Source organism: Phragmites australis, chromosome 13 (genome assembly GCF_958298935.1).
Source record: "Phragmites australis chromosome 13, lpPhrAust1.1, whole genome shotgun sequence".
NCBI lineage: Eukaryota > Viridiplantae > Streptophyta > Magnoliopsida > Poales > Poaceae > Phragmites > Phragmites australis.
The window spans coordinates 26673884-26698603 of record NC_084933.1 but is presented as its reverse complement, the minus strand read 5'-3'; the positions used below and the strand labels follow the sequence as shown (position 1 = coordinate 26698603).

At 44.6% G+C, this 24720-nt stretch overlaps 2 protein-coding genes across 2 annotated transcripts; both read right to left on the bottom strand.

Moving 5' to 3' along the window:
- Window positions 1–8469: 8469 nt before the first annotated feature.
- On the bottom strand, window positions 8470–10268 carry LOC133889576 (nuclear poly(A) polymerase 4-like). The gene has a single exon (XM_062330047.1). It carries the CDS (start codon window positions 10078–10080, stop codon window positions 8470–8472), a length of 1611 nt encoding a protein of 536 aa, XP_062186031.1. The 5' UTR covers window positions 10081–10268.
- Window positions 10269–10339: 71 nt separating this feature from the next.
- Window positions 10340–21749, bottom strand: LOC133887653 (DNA replication ATP-dependent helicase/nuclease JHS1-like). Its single transcript, XM_062327609.1, is given in 35 exon segments — window positions 10340–10596; window positions 10598–10719; window positions 11051–11170; window positions 11970–12104; window positions 12611–12684; window positions 12762–12801; window positions 12923–13060; window positions 13174–13266; window positions 13353–13430; window positions 13688–13839; window positions 13915–13984; window positions 14229–14396; window positions 14487–14591; window positions 14680–14752; window positions 14849–14970; window positions 15058–15132; window positions 15671–15898; window positions 15971–16105; window positions 16226–16282; window positions 16353–16463; window positions 16539–16599; window positions 16694–16749; window positions 17844–17999; window positions 18225–18290; window positions 18696–18772; window positions 19189–19285; window positions 19396–19506; window positions 19686–19818; window positions 20043–20104; window positions 20192–20245; window positions 20342–20545; window positions 20650–20715; window positions 20798–20977; window positions 21114–21248; window positions 21350–21749. Coding segments are annotated over 35 exon segments (3855 nt in total). The 5' UTR covers window positions 21617–21749; the 3' UTR covers window positions 10340–10562.
- Window positions 21750–24720: the final 2971 nt, after the last annotated feature.

The window sequence follows — 24720 nt, the reverse complement described above, 5'->3', positions numbered from 1 at the left end:
TGAAATTAGTGTTAGAATAGAAAAAAGATCATATCCATATAAATATAATCTTAGAAAAAAATCAAATACCTAAATAAAGAGTTCAGGTAAAATACAATTAACCGACAACTAAAATTCATAATTGCCGATTCATGTTAATAACCAGCAGAGTTAATCATTATCACTGTCGGTTCTTGTTGGCTTGACTTTTTATGTGCAGCTGAAGCTTTTAAACCAACAGTGAAAAAGGGGCATGAATGACCTTTTCTTTCGTAATGTTAACTCAGTCATATGTCAAAATCAAACTATATTGCTTCCAAATCTCTTACCCTTGTTCAGTAAGATATGACGGCTCAAATTAGTTTTGCAGTTCACAAAAATATCTCCATTATGACGAATAACAATAGAGAAATTTTTATCAAGAATAAAATATAATAGGACACGATTCACATCATACATTATGTCAATGGTGGTGCCCTTCACAACAGCGAAAAACACATATTCCACCGGTCCGTGTAAACAGCCATAAGAACAATCCTATCATCCCAACGTTTGATAGCAGTGAACAAATATGTTCTACTGCAGATCTAGGACACATAAACACCGTATTACACTCACTACAGAGATCAAATCAAATCCTGATAAAACCGCGACGCAAACCCTACTCACCTAAGTGCAGGAAAGGGGTTTCAGAGACTAGATCTCGAACCCCCCTCGCAAAAACAAATCCTAAAAAACCTCTGCATAAGGGGATCAAATGGTAATGAGGAGAGCGAGAGTGATGAACTTCTCATCGCTTTAGTGAGGGAGATGGGCGGTTTGTATTTATGGGGGCAGTGGAAAGCGGAAGAGTAAGGGATTAAATTTAAAACAGTACCCGAGTTTTTATTTATAGACGGGTTTTCAGAAAATTCGTCTATATCTATTATACAGATACAAACAAATCTTACAAGAAACCGTATATGACAAAATCACTAACAGGTTTTTCTAAAACCCGTGTGTGTCTGTATAATAGAAATAAATGGATTTATAAAAAACCTATGTGAGTTCTAACACACCCAAACAGTGGGTATGTTACAAACACGTGTGTCTTAACAATCTTTTATGGGTATTTTGTCAGTAACGGATCCTCAGAAACTATCTGTAACATTTCATCTATTTTCACTGATTCTACGGTAATGACAGGTTTAGACTTCAGACAACACAATGCTAAAATATTTATCTTTGTTTTTAAGGGAAGTGGATGGTCTAAATTTGTGAAATAATATTAACGGTATATCATTTTATGAGTACACGCAACATTTTTTTTTCAGATCTAAAATTTCTTGAAGCTATGTATTTCTAGCTTAAGAAATTTATGAGTTGAAGCTCTAAGTACACTGAACATGTTTAGGTGAGATATTTGTTTCTATTTTAATCTAAAAATAAAGACTTAAATTATATTATTTATAAATTTAAGATATGATATGAAATTAGAAGCTGGAGCTATATTAAATAGGACTAATTCGATGTGGTCCGAACAAGTTCATGCAGTAAACCGCACACGTAGCCGTCACCACACGGGTGCAGAACGAATTTAAGCACGTAGACAAGAGAGCAAAGCCACGGAACGAAATCGGGGACGAACAAACTGCTCTGTAAACGGAAACTCAAATATTCCCTAACCATTGCTCCCACTGATTTTGATCAGGCAAGCACAAAACGGCGAGAATTAACAGCAGGGAACCCAGGGCACGTAAGTGCGTTCTTTAGGACGACTTGACTTCACATGTGGCGCCATCGTCTCAAGAAGTGACATCTGAATCGCCCCCGTTTGTTTTGTCATCACAAAATACAGATATCTTTTATGTTTTCCAATAAAAGGTACAGACATCGTTTTTAATATGGTGCTATTTTCCATGTGTTTGAAAACAGTATTTGCTTTAGATTTCAACCGTCTGATCAAAATCCAAACGTCCAAGCATCACCTTTTTCTCTACTCTCATCGCTCTACTCGCCCCGCCTATCACCCACATCGGGTAGTGGGATGCTGTCAAATTCATATCATCCGCCCTTGTCACGCTAACCTCTCTATTTTAGAACTCTCTCACCCTAGTATCATCCCACCGGTAATCCATCGCCTCACCCACACTGATGGTATCTCCCCGCCTCCTTAGTCTAGCCTACCTACCTCCTATGCAGCATCTTCTAAGTTTGGTAGCTATAAAGGACTCTTCAAAAACTCTAGTAGTCATAGAGGACTCTCTAAATACTGAAACTTCTGACTCTAACCTCCATCGGCGGCCACCGTTCTTGTCAAGATCGTTTTCATGTGTTTGAAGAATAGGAGGATTGTTTTAATATTCGTTGAAACAAATCTTTACAGGTAGTGGTTAGGGAATGAAACAAACCTGACTCGACAAATTGAACCGACCGACTCCACTCCAAGCACATGCCCATCGGTGATTATCACCTAACACCAGCAGATGAAATGATAAACTCTCAGTCGTCAGTGGGATAAACTAAGCAAATTACTGTGACTTTACTGCCGGACCAGACAAGAAGAGGAAGGACGGGATTCGGTGAGGCGTAGGGCATGAGTCTGATGCGAGACGGCGATGCCGCAGCTTAAACTGTGGCTTTTTTGTGACCCGTTGCGCTTTGCCGTGCCGGTCACGTACCCACGCCTTCGCGACGTACGGTAGTAAAAGGTTACAGGCAGCAGAAGGGACACCAGGAAACGGTAGGAAAAAATTAAGGCCCGGATAAAGAAAGAAAGAAGGAAAGAAAGCAACTTGAGCAGTGCAATTTGCGGCGTCGAAACCGATGAGCCCCCAAAGGCGGGGAGGAAAGCCGGTGAGCAGGGCAGCGGCACATCACATGCAAGTACGACGACGTGCATGCAGCCGGCCGGTGAACTTTCACCCCGGTGAGAAGTGAGAAATTAACTAACCGGCCGGCAGCTGCTCTCGTGAGCTGTGAGGCGTATCAGTGATTCACCAGAGGGGCCAGATATATATGCAGATGAATCGATCGGCGATGTCGTCACTGCTTAGTTCGAGTTTCTTGTCCGCGCTCGATCTGCCCTTCTCCGCACGCTGCAGCAGTCCAGCCACGAGCCACGAGCCCCTCGCGCGGGCGCTCCCAGCCTCACACGATACGGCCGGGCCGGGACGTTGATCGAGACCGACCGCGACGTGTTTTTCGACCGATTAACGTGGGTTCCGCCGATAAACGACGTGCGCGAGCTCCCATCTGATTGAGCCTCACTTTCGGCAAGTATCAAACGCTCGGCGCGAGCGCTATATACCTGACATCGACCGATCACGACGCATGGTAGCTAGGTACGGGCGCATGCATGTCGGTTTGTCCAGTTCATGCATGCGGCAACGGAGCTGCTGCACAGTGCACTCCTCCCAGTGTCTCAGTCTCGCCCGCATGCGTACATCGATCTGTACATGAACGTGCACGCGAGTATGTGTGCATGCATGGATATGCTACAGCTAACCCTGCGTACGTACGATGCGAGTATGCGATATGACCGAGCGTGCATATCTAAAAAATTCATGTCGTGACAAGAGGATCATGCAGCCCGTCTGCCGTTCCGTGTGCTAGTTTACAGACATGCGTTGCAAGAGCTCTACACGTCGGGTTCATGTGCCGTTCTGGCTTTGTGATCGAGTCTGTCGTACTTCAAGATACTCCCTCTAGTCTGGTTTATTTACATAGCTCCATGTCGTTGTAGCTAGGAAGAAGAAGGGAGATTGCACCTTGCCATTTGACAGACATATATAGTTTGTACATACGGGCCTCGGGATTTTGTCTTGGAAACCTCACGTATGGCTCCGGATGATTCCACTGTAACATCTTGAGTATCATGTGCGCATTTAGGCAGTTACTACGTGATTACAGTTACAGTAACTTCGAAATGCTGACGAGACAGGACTCCAACACGTCTGCTGCAAGAAAAATGTGCGATATGTGGAATGGCCGATCCGGGACGGGAAAGCTCATCTTTATTCCTGTTGCTTTTTTCTGAGTGGCGGGCACAGTCACGTATGCAGTAGTTGGTGGATGAGATCCACGCTTTGCAATAGTGACAGACTGCATGCTCCCTTTTTCTGACAACCTCTGGTAGCTAGAACTTGTGAAGTTATTGGAGGTAGCCATATGCATGCATGCCATCGGAGTTAGTGGCACTTCCAACCAAGGGGAAGAGTTCTGTACATGGTTGCACTTTTTCTACCTTATCCTGTGCCCGATCGAGGCCTTATTTTCCTACTTGACCTTGACCATTCAGCTAAGTGGTCAGTCGTAAAAAAAGAAAAACGTAGTGATCGACCATTTGAAAAGGCCGGTAGCTCAACTACTCAATACCGTAACTAGCTATGAGGCAAAAGTAACGAAGTAGTCATTATTTTACTTTGATGCGGTTGAATGGAGATGTTTGTCATCTCTAAGTCATGGTATCATCTGTCAATCCAGTCATCATTCTAAAATTTGTTGATTTGGTATCAGCATATTTCTTCTTCAATATCAGGTACACCATAAATTGGATAGTTTGTATTGAGATTTATGTGTTGAAGTTTGATTTAACACCCCCCCCCCACCGCCCTACTCCCCCTCACTTCTTCATCTAGCGAGCCCTTCTCTCGATTTTATGTAGTTGCCTCCTCTGGGTTCCTCTAACTTCAACGTCACCGTGACTTTGTCACTGACATGTGGAGCCATGAGTCGTCGGCTCCACATGCCAGTGATAAAGTAATGGTAACATTGAAGTCAAAGGACATGTCAGTGACAAAGTTACAATAATATTGAAGTCAGAGGATCATGTCATGGTGTGAATGGCCTACGCTCCCCCCGCCGTTACCACTTCCCGCCGTGATGAGTGACAGTACTATTTCCTCTTTTCCTCTACACCACCTCCCCTTCTTGCTCGCCTCAAACAACGCCTTTCAGTTATTGGACTCGCTACCCTGAGCACATCCTATCGACATACACTAATCCTAAGTTGTCGTCTATATGCTCTATGCCCATCTTTATCCCACAGACATCATCCAGAACGACCGTGTCTGAAGGCGCCTCCGGTACCACCTCACGCGGCAGTGTCTCGGCTACAACATTAATTCTAGGATCAAGGACTTGTGAACCAAAGCCTAAGCTCACACGGAGAAGTTGCGTGCGTTGTCATCCCGGCCCAAGCATGGATCTTCTCATGACATACATCATGTCCAAACTCCAAAAGCACCTAATGTGGGAGGGGAATTAACATGCACACATGCTATTTCAAAACCGCCAAACTATGCCTGACATACAAACCCGTGTGACGTCTTGTTGGTGTAGAAGCGGAGTTGTTCTTCCATTATTAAAAGATAAACCGTGTACAACAGTCAAACCGGCTTCTTCTATGAAGTATATAAAAGGGAACGAGTTCGTATGTCTCGTGGACGTACTTACGCTCACCTTGGCAGCCAACGCAATCTGGTAGAATCAAGTTGGTATATAAAACAAGAAGACAAATCTGTCATGAATTTCGATTCGTGCGGCTCAAGTCGAGCGTATTATATACAGACACATCGATTAGTCAATTCTAGTCTTCTCAACCATCGTGTTTTCTTTCTGCCAACGTTTCGTCGTTCTCGTGAGGTGTCATGCAACTCCGACGTTAGTGCGATCCGATGCATAGGTACCCACTCCAATTATAAATATAAGTCTATTTAGATTTATTCTAAGTCACTTTTTATATATATTTAACTATCGATCGTTAAAAATCATATAGATTAACAATATAAGGTTAATATTATTTAGATCCATCATAAAAAATATATTCACAATAGATAACTCTTTCTATTTAAAATAATATAGATTTACAGATATTATTGGTCAACGTATTATATTAGAAACCATATCGATGTTCTGGTGGACGTAGATTTGGATCAAAGGGAGTAGCTTATTGCACTATATATAGTCAATGCATGATGTGTCACTATATCCTTTCTACCAATCATTTTTTTAAACTAAATGCAAGAGCATTACCATTTCATGTAAAAAGAAGTTGCCTCATATTAAGGGAAATGAGACAAAACCGTACAACACTGGGCTAATTATGGGAAACCGGGCTAAAACCACAAACACTGCGAGCAAACGACCTAGATCAACTAGGCTCATAGCACCGCAGAATGATCTGATCAACTACCTAGCTAGCTAGGCCTAGAGTGGGCCAAGTCGCTGCCGAACCGACCAACGTCGGACTCAAGACGGCGGCCACCTAAATGTGGGGAATGATCTCCAGGGAGGAAAAGACTTTGAAGATGATGTCGTCGCTTGTCCCAATAGTGGGAAATCGGTTTTCATCCGAAGAATTCCCATGGTAGGGAGGAAGCATCACGACGATACCTCCAATGAGGAGAGCAGCGCCCAAAGGTGTCGCCATCGTCATCACCGATAAAAAGCCAGGCAAGGCTTTAGCTCAGAGCTCCTGCACTCCACCAATCACGCAGACGAAGCAGTCGTCAACTCCTCGCACACGCGCCGCCCATGGAGCCACCACCACAAAGCCACATAGCTCCCCACCGTCCAGATATGGGGGAGAGATAGATCCGGAAAGGGGAGAAGCTGGTGCGTTGGCAGGGAGGCCGGAACGGGGGTGGGCGTCGCGAGAAGAGAGACGGCTGCCGCGGATCTCAGCGACCATCGCGTAGTGTGACGCCACCGCACAGATCCCGGCATCCAAGGGTTCGCGGGCGAGCTTGTCACCCACGGCTGCGACGAACCACCGAGAGTGGCACCCACCGCCACCACGCAGCACCGTCCGCCGCCATGCGGAATCGGCCACCACCGACCCACCACCAGGCACCAGATCGAGACGAGGAGCACAGAACTTCGAAAATGAGGAAGAATAACGGGGAAAAACTGGGACGGAAGAGGGAAATGGAGGCCGCGGGCGGCCGCCGCCGGTCACACCGGACGCGTGGGCGGGGTGCTTGGTGGTCGGTGGTTTTGGTCGCCCCCCGTGTCGTGCCTGGAGACGACGCGAGAGGAAGCACCGTGCTTGTTTTTTCTCCTACCAGTCTTTTCTCTTGCCCTTTTTTGCTTAGGCAGATCAGAGTCTGCACTCTGCAAGCCAGCTGACAAGCTGGGCAAGAACACTATGTACTGTTTATAAGCGCGCGAAGCGGCAAATTGTCGATCTGATCCAATAACCTAAGGGTGCTTGAGCCTTGGGCCTCACCAAGGACTATGAGAAGCAGAAGTGAGCCCAACTATCGTACCACCACAAAGCCCATTTCTTGGCCGGTAGAGGCCGACCAAACAGTAACCAGCGAGAGCCCAACTTGACCCAATCCAAAACGGGACAGGCGGCCTGTCTAAGCCGGAAAGAAGTCGAGAGGATACACTGGGCCCACGCCGAAACACCGAAACTAGCCCCGATCCAGGTCGGCAGGGAGGCAGCCGGGATCAGATCCTCTTACTCACTCATTAGCAAAAAAATTATAATTTCTACTATTTATTTTAAAAACCTATAACTATTTTGATGTATGTTGTAAAAATTAAAATTTTCTCACCGTGAACCGACCTATCATCCTCTAGCAACAGTTGTTACATGTGATAGAGGATGACAGGTGGTTTCACGATGAGAAAGTTATAATTTTTTACAATATATGTCAAAATAGTCGTATGTTTTTTAAATAAACATTAGAAGTTGTAGTTTTCTATAACATATATCAAAATAATTATAAATTTTTAAATTTTACTCTTTCTTCTTGGACTGGAAAAGCCAACTTAAAAGCATCAGAGGTGGGTTTTATACACTGCATATCTTTTTGGATATTGGTCGTTTTTTAATACAGTAAAGTATTTTTAGTGAATGTATTTTGGCCTTTTTAGTAGAGAAATTTTGTACTGTCATTAATAACCAGTGTGTCTCCCTGACATCCTGAAAACCATTCTGGTAAGTGCTAACTTTGACCTGATTTTTTGTGCATACATGTGTTTCAATTTCACTCACGGTCAAGGGGAAAGCTTGCAATTCATCATAGGAAAGGAGAATGCCTTGTTTAGTGTAATTGTTACAACAAGAGAATTTAATAAACAGGTCGCCGGTATAACACTGATAAGTCCATGATTTTCTTTTACATTCAGACTTAACATAAACCCATCCAACACTGACGATACAAGATTCATACACCGTTCAGTGGCCTACGAGCCATACACAGAAGCACTTGTGACTAATTGTGTGTCCTAGTCCTATGCATTGTACTTCCTTTAATCCTCAGCAGTCATCGTACATGGTGTATTCCTGCCGTTTGTACCCTCTTTTGATCCTTGTCTCTGCTTGAATATAGCTACCCTGAAGACTTTGTCTCAGCTAGCTGCATATTGACTACTACCAGTCGATGGCGCTTGACTGCTTGAGCTTGCCTAGGAGTCCTCAGAGCCTCAGCTTGATGAACTTTGTATCAGACGACGCTCTCTCTTGGAGACTTGAAGCTACTGCTGGGAAGAGCATTACTACGATGGATTCAGCTTTGCCCTGCTGCTCGATCTTGGGCAGGAGTCGTCATCAGCAGGGGAGGGGGACGACGAAGGCGATGACGGCGAAGAGGAAGATCCATCGTTGCCGTGCTTCCTCTTGAGCTCATGACCATTGGGACGAATCTGCTGGAGCACGTACGATGGCAGGTCCTTCCTTCGGACGTGCGAGACGGCCAGCTCTAAGCAGGGCCACCTCCAGAACTCGTACGCGTAGACGTCCTGCATGAACTCATCCATCGTCGCACGGAGGTCGAACTGCCCTCTCTGTCGCGGCTGCTGCTGCTGCTGTGGCTTGGTCGACAAGCCCACGAAGAAGGACGAAGTGCACTGCAAACCACGGGGCTCGGCGTTGTAGGCGTGCGGGTGCGGGTGACAGAGCAGTTCGCCGGACGTGTCCCTATAGACCTTGGCCACAAGGTGCCGCAGCCGCGACTCCACCCAGCCCTTCCATTCTCTGAGCCCATCCTCCCCGCCGGCCAACGTCACGTCCACCTGCAGGTAGCTCTTGTGCGCCCTGAAGAACTGGAACGGTTGGAACAGCGCGCCCCAGTCGCGGCCGCAGGCGATCTCCTGGCATGCGGCGTGGCCGGCCATGATCTGCTCCTTGATGACCCGCAGGGTGGCCTGCGAGACGTTGTAGGTCGAGTTCATGCACGGGTACGACGGCGTGATGACGGCCATGAGGTGGCTCCGATCGCGTGGGTTCGTCCGCGCGTCCCAGACGGGGAGGCCGAGCTCGGCGTCGTGCTCGATGTCGCACAGCATCACCGGCGTCGTGGGCCACTTCCACTGGCTGAACACCATGAAGAAGCGGGACACCAGCATGCTGGGCGCGGCGTTGGGGTAGAGCTGGCACACGCGCGCCACCAGGATGGCCCAGGACACGCCGCCCAGGAAGCCCGCCACGTTGGAGTAGACGCCCCTCTCCTTGGCCCAATGCTTCACGCACCGCAGCGCCGTGCGGAACGCGCCGGCGTCCGGGACCAGCCGCAGGATCTCGTCGGCCACTCGCACGCCGTTCAGGCTGCGGGCGGTGGCATGGTCCAGGCCGCGGAGCAAGGACCGGTCGCTCAGATCCAGGTCCCTGGGCACCACAGGGAGTCCGACGCTGGCGTATACGAGGTCCACCTGCACGCCGCGGAACGTCATCTTCATGACGGGGGCGCGCGCGCCGGGCACGGGCCGCAGGTGCGTCACCGCCTCCGTCTCGGCCAGCACGCCGGTCAGCACCACAAAGAAGTCGTGGTCACGGTCCACGTAGGAGGGACCGACGACGAGGACGTCGATGTCGGAGCCGCGGCCGTGGACGCCGAGGCTGTAGGAGCCGAACGGGACCAGCAGGGCGGTGGCCTCGTTGACCATGGTGTCCGGGTAGCCGTGCTGGAACGTGAGATGCTTCACCCAGCGGTCGACGATGCCCTGGAGGTCGCGCAGCACCTCCTCGCGGACCGCCGACTCCTCAGGGCTCTCGTACAGCCCCGCCTCGCGCAGGAGCTTCTCGAGCTGCGCCGTGCTCTCGTGGTCGGCGGGCGTCGGGCCAGCCAGAGAGATGGGCTCGCCGAACAGTGGCTTCGACTGGGAAGCCATGGTAGACGATCGTGCAACAAGAGTGAGCGGCACAAAGGTTCGGGTTCCGTTTTATTTCTCGAATCCCTCCGAGTAGCTGTCCGATTCAAGTTCTTGTCGGAGTCGGGCTTCTTTGCACGCGGGACGATTTTTAGTTGTAGCCCGAACCTTAGTCGGATTTGACTACTTTGAGATAACAATTAGTATCTAAAGGAAAAACTTGGTATCGAAAGCCCTCGCTCTTTTATCACAGCAAGCGTAATCAACAGACTGTTTCCAAAATTTGCATGCTGCGCTAGCGTATGCATTTTCAATAATTACACGAGAAAAATATCCTAACGCCTGTACTACTATACATACCAGCGCTTGAGCTGTCACTCCATCAGTATGGCAAGGAACCATCTGGTTCTTGGGTATGGTTACTACACATTCCAAAAGCAAAATATACAACATATCTACGGCTTTAGCCTCAAAAACCTACAAAAATTCGTCTATTGCATGACCTACTGTGCATTCAAACGAGAACTTCTAAGTTCTCGAGAGAACATCCTTGTTTGTCAGATCCAACAGACCACCAGTCTCAGCTACCTTCTCAACTAGAAGCCTCAGCAATGGGATTGTCGAAAGTGTACCACGGGATCCAACCATGATGAGCTTCTTCTGCAACATAATAACGAAAAGGTAAAAAAATATAGAAATACAAATGGAACCCTACAAACATGACGTCTGGCTTCAGCAAGGTAGTTGAAAGTATTCATATTCATGCTGAGAGTGACATCTTTTGGCTTCTCAGTGACAGTATATAAGCGCATAAATAGTAATATGCATACATATTTTCATTGTATTATGCACCATTTCTCCATTACAAAAATAAAACTCCAGATTATGTCTAGTTAATAATGTTGACAATCCTGAAAGTCTATGATACTTCTGAAAGAAGACTACTTGGGGGAATAGTTGATATTTGAAAATCACGTTCACTGCAAGTTACCTTTGCACGTGTCAACAGAACATTGATTCTGTGCCAATCACCAAGCAAAGAAGAACCACTAGCCCTTGAATTCGCACTGGAGCGCACGAAAGATACTATTATACATTCCTTATCCCTACCCTGAAACAAGTTGATTTATTCAGCTCTGTTAGAACAAGTTACAAACAAAATCAACAGAAGAAGCAAAATATGGTTGCTCTCGAGTCTAGACGGTTTTTCATTAGTGAAAGGACAAAACATCAACAATGGACTGATGAAGCAACCATTTCCCAAGACCAAAAATAAGGGTTCCTTTTTCCCAGTGAGAAACTGAGAATGATTACTGAATCTTAACAGTAAGCATGTTAGCTTCACTACTTGGCAATATTACACAAAAGACATAATTGGAAAGGGAATGCAAGTATGCAACCACAGTTATTAGGACTGGACCAGACCGGCAGTTTGACAAAGCCAGAACCAGAGACCACACTGGCCTGGTTGGGCTAAAAGACTGCCTGTGCAATCGAACCACCATAAAACCAACAAACCCGGTTGGATCGCCTGGTTCTCAAAAAACCGCTTGAAAAAATTGTCAAATGAGCCGCTGGTACCCTGCACCTGGGCAACGCGTGTCATGAAGAGTGCGCTAGCGTGCAAAATAAAAATGCTTGGGCATGGGTTCAAACCCAAGACCTCTCTACCACTAAGCTATGCTTCTTTGCAGACTTCAGTACGAAACTCAATATCTTTAAACCGTATTGAGACGGCGGTCAAACCGATTGTACCGAGCAAACCATGAACCAAGGGCTTGACCTGTTCGATGTCCGGTCTGGTCTCAATAAGTATGAATGCAACTAGCATTTACTTGTTAACACAGAACGTTGTTGCCACTATAAGCAAAATTGATTTCATAAGTTAAGGAGTTAGAATCACTGTCAACCTGGTATTTATCGATTGTGTGAACCTCAACCAAACCATCAGTGCATTGCTGAATGAGATTCACTTGGGCGTTGTAGGGGGTTATGATACCAATATCATCTTGAGCTACACCTCTCCTTAGTAATTCTTTGGTAATCTGCAAAAAAGGGGGGAATTTTTCACTTGATCAAATTCTAAGAATGAAGAAAATTAAATGTATGTATATCAGTAAGGTGGGTATGTGCACAAAGTAAAATCTCAAAGCATATTACATCTCCAACACAGTTACATAAAAGCAGCTCGACACCACTCAACGCATTGGAATTCATCAAAAGTTGAAATTGGTTCTTTAAACCTCCTTAAGCCATTTGCACCACTTACATAGAGCACGATTAGTTTTGGACCAGACCATTTTAAATCTGGACATATTGCTTAAAATATTGTTAATTCAGTATACAAACATACAAATTGGTTTTACTTGGAATACATTAAGTTTTTCAAGAAGAAAAACACTCAGACAAGACAAAAATCGAGAATAATCGCTTGACAATACATGTAGCATGGGCAGGAGCACTCAGCCAGACAGCATCAGTGTGTACGAAGACTCATAAACAGAGAGGCATGAAATGTGGTCCATACTACCACACATAGATCAGTACATACCCATGAAATAATGTGTGCTTCTGTCGGATTGTTCACAGTTCTGCGTTCCTTTGCCTCAAGTGCTGGTATTTGATCTGAAAATGTTGGTTACATAATTAGCCTTGAAGTGAAGAGCATTGGAATGACATTGCTAATTGAGCTAATCAAAGACCTGTGTTGGTGAAAATGACAGCCCTATCAGGGTTCAAGATCTGCAATCAAAAGAAGTTGTAAACAACTGTGATAAGGAGGCTGCTGAACCATAACCTAGATGGGCAATGGAGTATTCTAAGTTGAGAAGACATGGGAAATTTAAGGTAAAAGGAGTGTTACCTCTTTCAACTTCAAGTGCTGTGGTTCTCTACCAGAAAACTTGAGTTTGGCATTTGCAATTTCCAACGAACCACAGCACAACCTATTGCCGTAAATCAATGAATTTGAGAGCTCCATGATACCAGATGACATACGGTACTACAAGGCAGTTACAGATAGTGAGTTTTAATGGTACAAGGTGCCTTCAACTCAGCAGAAAAATTAGCGTAACTGGTCGAGATGGTAGTAAAAGAAAGGGTGTTAAGAAAGACCTGGCATCGCAGTGCTGAGATTGCCTGAGGATGTGCTTCTGACAACCTCCAGAATAAGCTAATGCCCATCCCGTTTTCTCGAGCTTCAGAGCTCTACAATCATTTTACAACAAATACTTAACACAAAGGAACGATGGCATAAAAAAAGAAAATAGGTATACAAGCAAATTAGTAGATACCTGAACAAGTGGAGGAAGTTGATAATGGTCTCCTACTAGAACAAACTTTGTGGCAAGCATCAAAGGTCCTAGTGATACCTGGCAAGTATAATAAAACAGTATGTGAGAAAGATTATAAATGGAAAGTATCTAAGCCTCTTTGGAAATCATGTTTATAGAACTCTGGTTTGGAGTTTGTCCTACGCTCCTACTAACATGAAGTTTGAAATGTAGTTATCAAGTTAAGTGAGCATCATTTTTTGTTTCCTGTTATATCCTTAAACACGAAATTACCCAGCATTCACCTTTTTTTAACCAACCAAAAAAATTACCAAGCATTCCTAGCTTGTCCTTACCGGTAATGTGATTTGCCCAGCTTCATCCATGATACATGTGTCAAACTTCTTATGTGCTAATAAGGGATGATATATTCCCAAACTAGTAACTCCAACAACCTGCACTTGCTCCATCCTCGTTTTAACGGCATCTACCGACTGTACCTCTGTTGCTGTTCCACAACAAATAATCAAAACAAATTTTCTTTTTAAAAACTGCAAGTACTGGATAAAGTATAAGCTCTGACTTGACAAACAGTGGGCCCTGAGATCAGGATGTACAGCTTCATGCCTTCCAATCCGAATAAAATCTACACCCTGCAAGAACGAGATTTAATCAGAATAAAGCGTGTTCATGAATTCATGTTGTAGTTCATTACAATAGAATGCTCCAGGTAGCAGGAAAGCTTTGCTCATTGGCGTGCAGTCAACCAGATTGAAATGAAAGTAAAAAGCACAAGGAGTTGGATGATCAAATTGAAGATTCCCCGGACCCAAGAAACATCTAGAACAAATGAGGAAGTTGCAGTAGAAACTACTACATTAAGGGAAGAACACAAACCTCGGTCTTCAACTTCATGAGCAGAGTATCAATAGCCGAATTAGTATATGAAGTTAGCAAAATAGATTCTCCTCTTATCAATAATGACTTCACAGCATGCACCATTGTATATGTTTTTCCTGTCCCAGGCATTCCTAAAATAAGAGCATAATCCTTTGCCCCTAGAATCTGAAAGCAACATATGCATTAGTTTTACATAATCGACATGAATATCCGGGTTACGGAAAAAGATCAAGAAGTGAAAGAGCAAAGATTTACTTTATGCAGTGATCTTTGCTGGTCATTGTTCAAATTTGGTAGTGAGCGTATGTATGACAGCGCAGGATCTTGGCTAAACAGCCCTCCGCTATCAAACCTAGGAGCCTATAGACACCCAAATTAGGAAACTCCAGACAAGAAAGAGGGTGTAGAAAACATGCTATAACATGATTATGCTCATATGTCAACAGACCTCAAGATCGACAATCAACTTCCGTAGGTGAGAGTTCTGTGGATTCTGAGCAAACAGTTGGACAAGGTTGAGTCTAGCAAAAGTTCAAATGTGAACTTAAGTTAGAAAGGTTGAACTTTTCTGAATCACCAATTAAAAAGGCTGGAAACAAATGAAAGCAAGGGCTAACCTCATTATTGCAAATGAAGAACTAAATTCATCCTTGTCTATCCGCCAAACTTCACGCGTGAGATCTTCTTGCTCCGACAAGGAATTACTATCTGGAATTCTCAGGCGGCGTGGCAAAGAGACCTACAAAAATTCAAGTGAAAATGCTTATATTCAACCTAACACAACTAAATGGAAATTAGCCGAAGGTCTGTAATAGTCAAGTAATACCGTTATATGGGAGCAACTGATGTCTCTTATAGATCCATTTGCAACTGCTATTCGCCCAGATTGAGTGCTAAGCACCTAACAAAAAGTAGCAGAAGACACGATAGAATTTATGATAGTGGCAAAACTGTTATGAATTGCACTTGTATTGAATAATAGTCCCATGGGGACAATATATAGAGTACATGAGTGCGAAAAGCAAAAAAGACTGCCAATGAAAAGGAAAAGGATTCTACTCCTTAACAAAAACAACAAACTAACGACAATTTTCATGCACCATCATTATACGACACACCCCAACTCCAGAGCCTTATCTGGATGATTGTCATTAGTCAGTGTGCCAAAGCTACAAAAATTCAAATTGGTATCATGTTTGCTTCTCTTACATTGGATGAACATGTTCCTTAGAATCTATACCTCTATTAGTCCTTATTGACTTTAGTTACATGATAGTGCAAACAATAAAAGCACCCTACATTTTGAAATAATTGATAGGACAGCAAGTATACCATAGAGCATGCACAAATGAAACAATGGTAACTTATGAGCATTTTTAAGAGGTATTAAATGACTAATATCATTTATCAATTTCATACAGTTAGTGTATAAGACTTACCACAGAATCACCACATTTGAGGCTGAAATCTAGACTGTCAAATTGAGCATCTGACTGATCAGTTGTTTCTGGCTGCATCTTTTGATGCAGAAAATTATATATGTATCTTTTGCTTTTTCCTGAAGAATCTATCGAATGCCCATTTTTTACATCAACGGCAAAATAAGATGCTGCAGAATTCCTGCTCCCGGAATTTGCATGAGGCTGGAAAATATTCTTCTTTTTTACCTGAATTTTGCATAAAGTGAGATTAATCAAGTAAACTTAAAGTTCCACAGCACAGAGGGCAAGCTAATATACCTGAGATGCTCTAGCTTCGAGATCAATCAATCTATCCCAATGTTTAAGAAAGTTAATATGCGTGACTGTTAAGTGATTCACAAGGTTGTCAAATAGATCACCAAGCCCGCTCGTTGCAGCATTGCCTCCATGTGCCTGTTGCAACATGTATATTTTGTGATCAGATAAATAGTTTCTTCTCAACAAGGAAAAACTTCCAACTTCCAACAGCACCTTAAAATAAAAGCTTCATCATGGAAAAAAGAATAATAAAACCTTGTGATATATGGTGCATGAAATCAGGTGTCGACATCCATTACATGTTGATGGGCTCTGAAAAATGAACATGATTTAAATTAACTTCTCACAAATGGATCAATTATGCATAAGTTTCTAGTTCCACCTGTAACATTGGAGGAAAATTCTGGGAAATCGACGCCTTCAGGATCTCAGTGGCAAGCTCATTGCGGCGCATTATTAGCCCAATTAAATCAGACCTCTTTACTTTAATGCCCTTAAGAAAGTAAGGGAAAATGGATAAGAATGGGGTACACCAGCATGCATTTTGAGTATCATCTTACAATATTACCAATGTCTGGTCTGTGTGAAGATAATACAGAAGACCCAAGTCAATATCCTTATTCAAATATCTGAAAAGGACAAGGTAACTGGTAAGGGATTAATGGAAAGGCTGCAGAACCCAGGATCACAGGATAAAGCATTGAAAGAAATAGTGGATTATACCTCTCCGTCATCAACAGTGTGTACAGTATCACCTGGGCAGAGTGTTCCATAGCTGTCTGCAGATAGATAAACTGTTGTAAATGGCAATATACAAGTAACTGAATTTATGAAAGGAAAAGATAAAATGAATATTTTTTTTGTTTACCAGATGATGGTTAGGTAGATAGAAATATGCAAAAGGGAAGAAATATAATAGAATCTTCTTTTCCAGAAACGAATAGTAACACTAAAGCTAAGCCCAAGACTTCCCATCACATTTGAAGCATGGTATAAAAAAAATATCCCTATGTAACAAGGTTTGGCATGTAGCGATTATGGAGATTAAAGGATCCTGATCTTGTGTAACTAGAAGTAAGGTTAAGCTGCCTACTACTCGTTAGTTGTTACCAAAGGACTGGACAACACTAGGTAGTTGACAATGATTCCCAGACAATTGCTAACAACAATTGTTATGGCTTTGGGGTGCACTACTGCAGAGAAGCTATGCAAGTACGCAAGCAGCTTCTGAATCTACAGGAAGACAGTCAAAAACCAACTAGTTCGGGACTGCTCCATACAAAACACATTGAGCTCATCAATTATAATATCTGAAAAATATGTTATTTGTTAGAATCGTATGAAACTAAGATAAAATCAGCAAAACTTTCCCAGGATAAACCTCAGTTGGGACTTTGCAGTGAATAATTTCTCAATTCTGCCCACTATACTAGGGGACTGTTTGGTAGAGCTCTCACTGATTCAAATTCTCTGCGGAGAGTAATTCTCTGGGAGAAGTGATGACTGAAAATGATTCTCTAGAATAAACTATATAGAGAAAGTGATTCTGTGCGGAAAGTGAATCAGAGGAAACTGCTTTTTTCAACTCCCCAGTTTCTAGTTCATTTCAAATAATCACTAGCACGGATTACACTCAGGAAGCTAAAAACTGAAAACTGCTGTTTAGCAGAGCTCCTCCAGATTCTAACCGGGAAGCTGATCTGGGAGCTCTGCCAAACGGACCCTAGATTAGCACCCCCACCACCAGTATGGCTTAAAATCGCGATAGGTAAAACATCAATATTTCCAGAACGTTAGCGACGAAAATATACAAATCATGCCAAAAACAGATGTAAATATGCATCTTCATAGTTATCTAGGAATATGCACTTACCTGACCACTAGTTCCTTTACCAGTTTTGAACTCGAGTGGCATTATTCTATCATATGAACCACCGTTGGATGACTCGACTCTCGATCTAATAGAAGCATCGATCATCCCTTTCAACCCATATCTTGGGGCCCATGCCATCTCCTCAATATCCATCACCTAAGGCATATGAGGATTCCATTTTAATAAAACTACGATGCATGAAGCCAACCACTACAATATGGAGCGACATCATGGGGGTGCAGGAAAAATGCACACTTGCAGAGCAGAAGTTGATTGGAAACCATAAGGAAAACAGGACTAAAATCCCCAAAAATACACTTACAATCCATCTAAGATAAGAAGGCTCTGTTCAAACTATTGAGATCTTAGTATTATACCTACCTCAGTTACTCCAATGGTCTTTCTCCCTTCAGCATGTCCAAAATCAACATTGGAGCATTTTGAACCCTGAGAGTGCAGTGCGTCATTAGCAAACAACAAGTGTATAACCATATATTCCATAGATAAGTACAAAAGAAGCCAAAATAAACAGCAACAGATTCAATGCAGATGTTTCAACAATGAACTTTACAAGCTACCAGGATTATAAATAAAATAGACTAGATCCTACAATACACTGGCAGTGTAGCATGTGTATTAACTATAAATAGTACATGACAGAATTATTTCTTGCCTATAACTTTGGAAAAGAATTAGAAGAATAATCTATAATTGAAGGTTCATTTTCAACAAAAATCAAGAAGAATGAGATCCTGGTACAACTGTATAAAGTTCAGAAACCCTTGCAGCTATTGAAGGATAGAAGTTAAGACATGATTTATTGATTAGAAATCTGAAAGCCAGGTTCTCTACCTTCATAAAGCATTTGAACCAATTTAATATTTTGGGGATTGCTTCAATAAGCGTGGAATATGTGTTGGTTTCACTGGCTGCATAAGAAAATTTGAGAAGTTAATATGTTGGATGCACAGAATAAATAACAGCAAAAAGGTAATAGAAGACCCAAGACCCCCTTCCACCCAAAAGAAAAGAAATTCGGTTGGTATTTCTCAAAAGCGGCATAGCATGTAGGGACACATCTTAATGGGGAAAAAAAAGAATGAAACCACAATGTGGTACTCAGATCAAACATGCACAAACTCAAGACTACATCCAAAACAAGAAATCCATTTTTTATTAAAAGCCCACTGGCATTTACTAAGCAATACCGACTCAATGTGTTAATATATAGAGTAAGAAAAGTCCACTGATCATAGAAATCAGTACAATCTAATCACATGAAGGATCCAAGATATTCTTCTGGTGTATCTTCTGATAAAGTTGAACATTTTGTGCTGAATCTTACTTCCACATGCATATAAACTCTCAATGTTTTTCAAAAGAACTTCCTTTGCTTGTTGTTCCAAGAATTGTCGTGAAGGAACATCTTCAAGTAGCCCGGCCTGAGGCACAAGCAAAAAGAATGACGAGCATCTCCACAATTACTACATCAATTGACCAAAAGGTGGTGGAACAGTAAAAAAAGTTGGCAGATATTAGCTTGTCAGGGAACCTGAAAGACTTGATGAAGCAGAGTACCAATCAAGGCGCTGGCTGAATATTCATTACTTTTTAGCCTGTCATCAAGTACAGATCTTCTTGAACAATGGAAGCTGGAAGCAACCTAAAATATACTGATTATCAAAATACGCTGCAGGAAAATCAGATGAAAACATATTTTCATTATGAGCAATTTTTTAATAGATGATATGTCATAGTAAGTTGTCCTGTTATCCAGATTAATATAGTATGTTGGAATGTGGAACGAAATTCTATCATCAGAACATAAGGGATAGTACTAACCCGTGTTCCAGATATGAGTAACTCTGGATGGGCGATAACAAAATTTTTATCATGATCAACAATACACTTTCCTTGGTCACTAAATTCTCCGATGACATTCACAGTGTCGCCAGGCCCAACAAGACTATGGAACCTGCAATAGTTTGAACAGGACGTTCAATAGGACTGATGGTGGTGGTTGTGCATGCTGTTTATATAGATAGCACGAGTTAAGAATTATCCAAAATTGCATGCACCCTGTTATCACGAAGCCCTGAGGGTGTGGAATTACAGTGACATCAAATATTTAAGTTGAATATGTTAAAAATAGGAAGTGGCGGGATTAGATAGCTTGATATGGTATCGTTGTGTACTGACCATTCATCACACAAATGCACAGCACATTCTTTCCCAGAGTGTTCATTCAGCAGGCGTAAAACCTGTCAAAATAATTAGTGACTTGGCCGTAGAATAACAAAAGGCTGTCACGCATTTAACTTATGCATAAGGATAAGGAAGGCAGGCACCTTAACAGGATAGCGATCACATGATGAACCATTAGCTTTGTGTTTTTCTGACACCTGAGAGGTAAGGTATAACACAAAACTCTTATTTCGTCACAAGGAGAGATCTTGAACATCAACTTAAAACCAACAGGTGGAAGTTAAAAGGCAAACCTCCAAGACAAGAAAACTATCTAAAGGTGGGGCATCGATGGGTTTCTTGGATGGGATAGTTAGATCACCATCAACAACAGGAGAACAATTATTGTTGGTATTATCCCCGTTTGTGAATTGCTGCCCTCCTTTATTCCCAGGATCAACATGCAATTCTTCTTCCATAATTGCATCCTCAACTTGATCAAGAAGATCAAGTAATGCCTTGAAAGAGAACATTTTGACAAAATTTCACAATCCGAATCTATGATGACTTCTCTGAAACAACTAGTACTCTAATAGTATCTCAAAGAACCTGTCAAGTTCACCTTTTTGTGCTGCCCTGCTCCCAATTGTTCAGGTCCTTCCTCAGAAGTGGCACCACCGTTCAGCTGCTGCTAAATGAATGAAAGGATTACCCTAGCAATTACATTTAGCTGGCAACATGCAAAATAATAAAGTGTATAACGAATGTACCTCACTGCAGCCATAGGAAAGCGACGGCGGAGTCCGAAATGGGCTCTGAGTGTTCTCCACACCATCACAGCCAACTGGATCAGATCCATTCACACCTGAATTACGTCCTGAAACAGTACACCTCGATATGCCCAATGGAGATGAATGCCACTTCTTCATAGCCTCGAGCGAGGAATTTTTCTACCATGACAGTTACACACAAGAAGCACGAGTCAGAAACCCACAAAAGAATTGGCGAATTTCGTCTACCACCGCCACAGGAATGTATCAACTCATACGTACGCTAAGGAGCTGCAGTATAACTGGATAAGTGTACCTCGTTGTTTGAGCACGGATGAAGCACCGTCCCCAGAAATTGCCTCGACTTCACCGTGCGTAGGCGATCATTCACCGGTGAGATCTTCCAAGTCACCACCTCCGCGCCCCCATCGTCCTGGCTCTGCTTAATCAGCTGAACCGCACAAACAACCCACCAGACCAAGAATGAGTCCATCCTGAAACGCAGCTAAAGCAGACCAATTTGGAGCAGGTGCAGGGCGAGGAATCACTCACCATTCCTGGCGAAAACCTGACCCGCTTCGGCGCCAGCGTCTTGGTGACCTCCGGCGAGACCTCCGACGGCTCCTCCTCGGATGGCGGCGGCGGCGGCGGCGGAGGCGGAGGCGGAGGGGGCTCGGGTTTCTGGCGCTTGGCGTTCTGGGAGGCCTGGGTCTGGCGCTCAAAGAAGTGGAGGATGCCGAACTTGGCGGGCTGCGACGGCTGCGAGGAAGGCGGCTTCTTGGAAGAGGCGGCGGCGGCGGCTCGCTTCTTCGGAGGCATGGCGAATGGCGATTAGGGTTGCGCCTTTAGGATTTGGGTGGGTCCGATGCAGCGGGAGGGACCGGAGGGCGGCGGCGAAATGGGGAGATTGGACTGGGGAGGCCAGGGGGATGTGGGGAATGGAGGAGATGAGTCGGCGGGGCGCTGGGAACTGGGAACTTCGAGGCGGGCGGAGGTGGGGAGGGAATTGGAATTCCCGCGCGGAGCGATTTTGGCGGTACGTAATGGGCCGGATGCTCATCGGCCCAGTAGTAATTGGGCTGGGGATGAGCGACGTGTGGAGGTCACATCGATTCGGCCCACAAAGCATTGGTCCGATGAATGGTAGGCACATCTAACACTGGGCTCACTTCAAATTTCACAGCTCCAGTAACTTCAAATTTCACAGCTCCAGCAAGAAGAAGAAGAAGAAGAGAGATCTTCCGCAGTGTTCCAGATTGCTGTTGAGACCTCACGCCCGGATTACAATAAGAAAACCGACAGGCGAGTTGGAAGAAGCGAACCTCGACAGGCGAGTCAATCAATCCCATCTCGAATTCTCGATCCAACGAATTACTCCTGTGCTCTAGAGTCTGGAAGGTCGAGCTGTTCATTGCTCGCCACCTTCTCCGAGACTTGGCATGTCTGTACGTCTATGTCACTTGCCGACCAAGCCAATATTGTGTTGCAACGATTTGTTGAGCCAGCGTCGACCAGTTACTGCTAGGTTCTTGAAGAGTTGAAGTAGAATCTTCAATATGGCCCTTGACGGTTCTGGTTCTTGTTGGTTTCTGAACCTTTTTTTCTCCACCGGTGGTTGGGATGATAGAGGGAACAGGGAAGTAAAGATGGTACGGCCAGATGGTTCAGTGACAGATGAATCAGGTAATCACATAATCAGCCAAGTTGAATCCCTGCAACTCAACCTCATTCCTCGCTCGCCGGCTTAATGGCATGGCAGCGCACGTAGCACCGGGATGTTGCTCCAGGCTCCCGTGATCTGCTTGCTTGCTTCACGGTCGACGTGGTTCCACGAGCGGCATGTCGATGGACGGCGAGCTGGAGAACATTGGAGACGAGTCCACGCTCTGTCGCCTCGCCGTCGCTTTGAGCGTCACGGAGTTGCTCCATGCCCTGATCAAGCTGGATGACGGCGTGGTCACTTGTACATGATAAAGCTCGGAGGTCGGTGCATGCTCTGTTCAGATGCACTCTGGTTCGACTCGGTAACAGCGTTACGGGCAGAGTCGGTCGGCGTGGATTTACACGATGAGTAAGCAAGCTGTGAATGTTTACTCCATTCCAGAGTGAGCGGACCGAAGTAAATTAGCGTTAACCAAGTGTCACGGTCCAGTGTCACTCTGAAAGTGGCTGCACGCACGCAATGCCGCCATCGGGAGAAGGAACCAGTAAACATCACGCGGACTTGGCTTGATTGCTGAAACGAAACCAACTCGTTTATTTATACTGAAACATTTTTTTCTCACACACCATAGCACCAGTGACACCAGGCCGATCAAGATCGAACCGGGTGGGTGGGGCGACGCCACAACGCACCCACCACCGAGCTACGAGCTCGTTCGCTATACTGAAACATCTCTTTCACACACCAGAGCACGGAAAAAAATCGTATGCATCGGTGATGCAAACCGCGGCGCGTGCAGCACGGCTTCGATCGACGCCACCTGTCCCCTCTATCGAATCTCAACGATACGAGCTGATTGGACTCAGTCGAAGCCAAGCGACGCACAGCCGAGCCGACTAGGTCTCGATCGCCCCGGCTCCGTGCGGAACAGATCCTCCTCCTCCGCAGCTTGGCTTCGACCGAGTCCGTGCGGAACAGATCCTCCTCCTCCGCAGCGTCCAGGTCCTTCCGCTGAGCGCCGCCGCCTCTCTTCTCCCCAGCCGAATCAGTTGGCGACGGGTGCCGCGGAGTTCGTGAGCACGTTCATCTTCATCTTCCCTGCGACGGCGGCGCCGATCGTGAACCAGAACTACGTCGGCGCAAACACGCCCTTCGCGAACGCGGTGTGTGCGGCGGCGCAACGGCGGCGCGAACACGCCCTTCGGGAACTCGGCGTTCGTGGTGGCGCGATCACGCGTGTGTCTGCGTCGTCTGAGATGGATAACTCGGCCGTCGCACAGCAGGATGCAGGTGACGCCGAGCCGGTCACCGCTGCCGTGATCACGCCGGGTTCATCTTCCCTTATCGCCATACCAACCCATATGCCGTCGGCATCATCCTCAATACACATCGTTGAGTCGATTCCTGATGCTTCGATGGTATTGGCCGCAACACATGCATCGGTGATCTCTATGTCGACGTCCACATTGCCTGTGTCAACATTGATGACATCACAATATTCATCTACAGTGATGCCGTCTGTTGTGGCCACATCGATTTCAAGAACACCCAACTTCATGGCACCACAGAATTCACCATCTGAGGTAATAAGAACTAATTTAGAGTAACATAAGTTTTCATATTTTAGTTACGTCGTTTTAATTTTTGTCCCATTGTATTTTAGGTGGATGATACACATGGTCACACTTTAGTTATTCCTCAAGTTGGAATGAGTTTTGAATCAGAGGATGATGCATATGAGATGTACAACTCCTATGCCAGAAAGATTGGGTTCAGTATTAGAAAGAGCTTGACAAGACGGAGAGCAGATAAAACCATATATCAGAAGCATATAGTTTGCAGTAACGAAGGACAACGAGCTGATAAATCATCACATGACACTTTGAAAGGAAATGATACTACTAGGACATCTTGCAATGCTCGTGTTCAGTTCAGTATTTGCCGAGAGGGAATTTGGACAGTTCAAAAGGTTACACTTGAGCACAATCATTATCTTGCTAGTCCAAATAAATCACATAAGTTGAGGTCCCAACGACGTATTATAGAGGCGGATAAACATTTAATTGGTCAAATACGAGAAGCAGGAATAAAGCCAGCCCAAGTGTATGACTTTTTCAAGCAGTGGTATGGAGGAGCTGAGAATGTACCCTTCTCGCGGGTGGATTGCAATAATCAGATTGGTCGTGAGCGCAAGAAGTATTTGCCATCCCATGATACGCAAACGTTGCTGGAATACTTGAAGAATAAGCAGTTAGAGGAT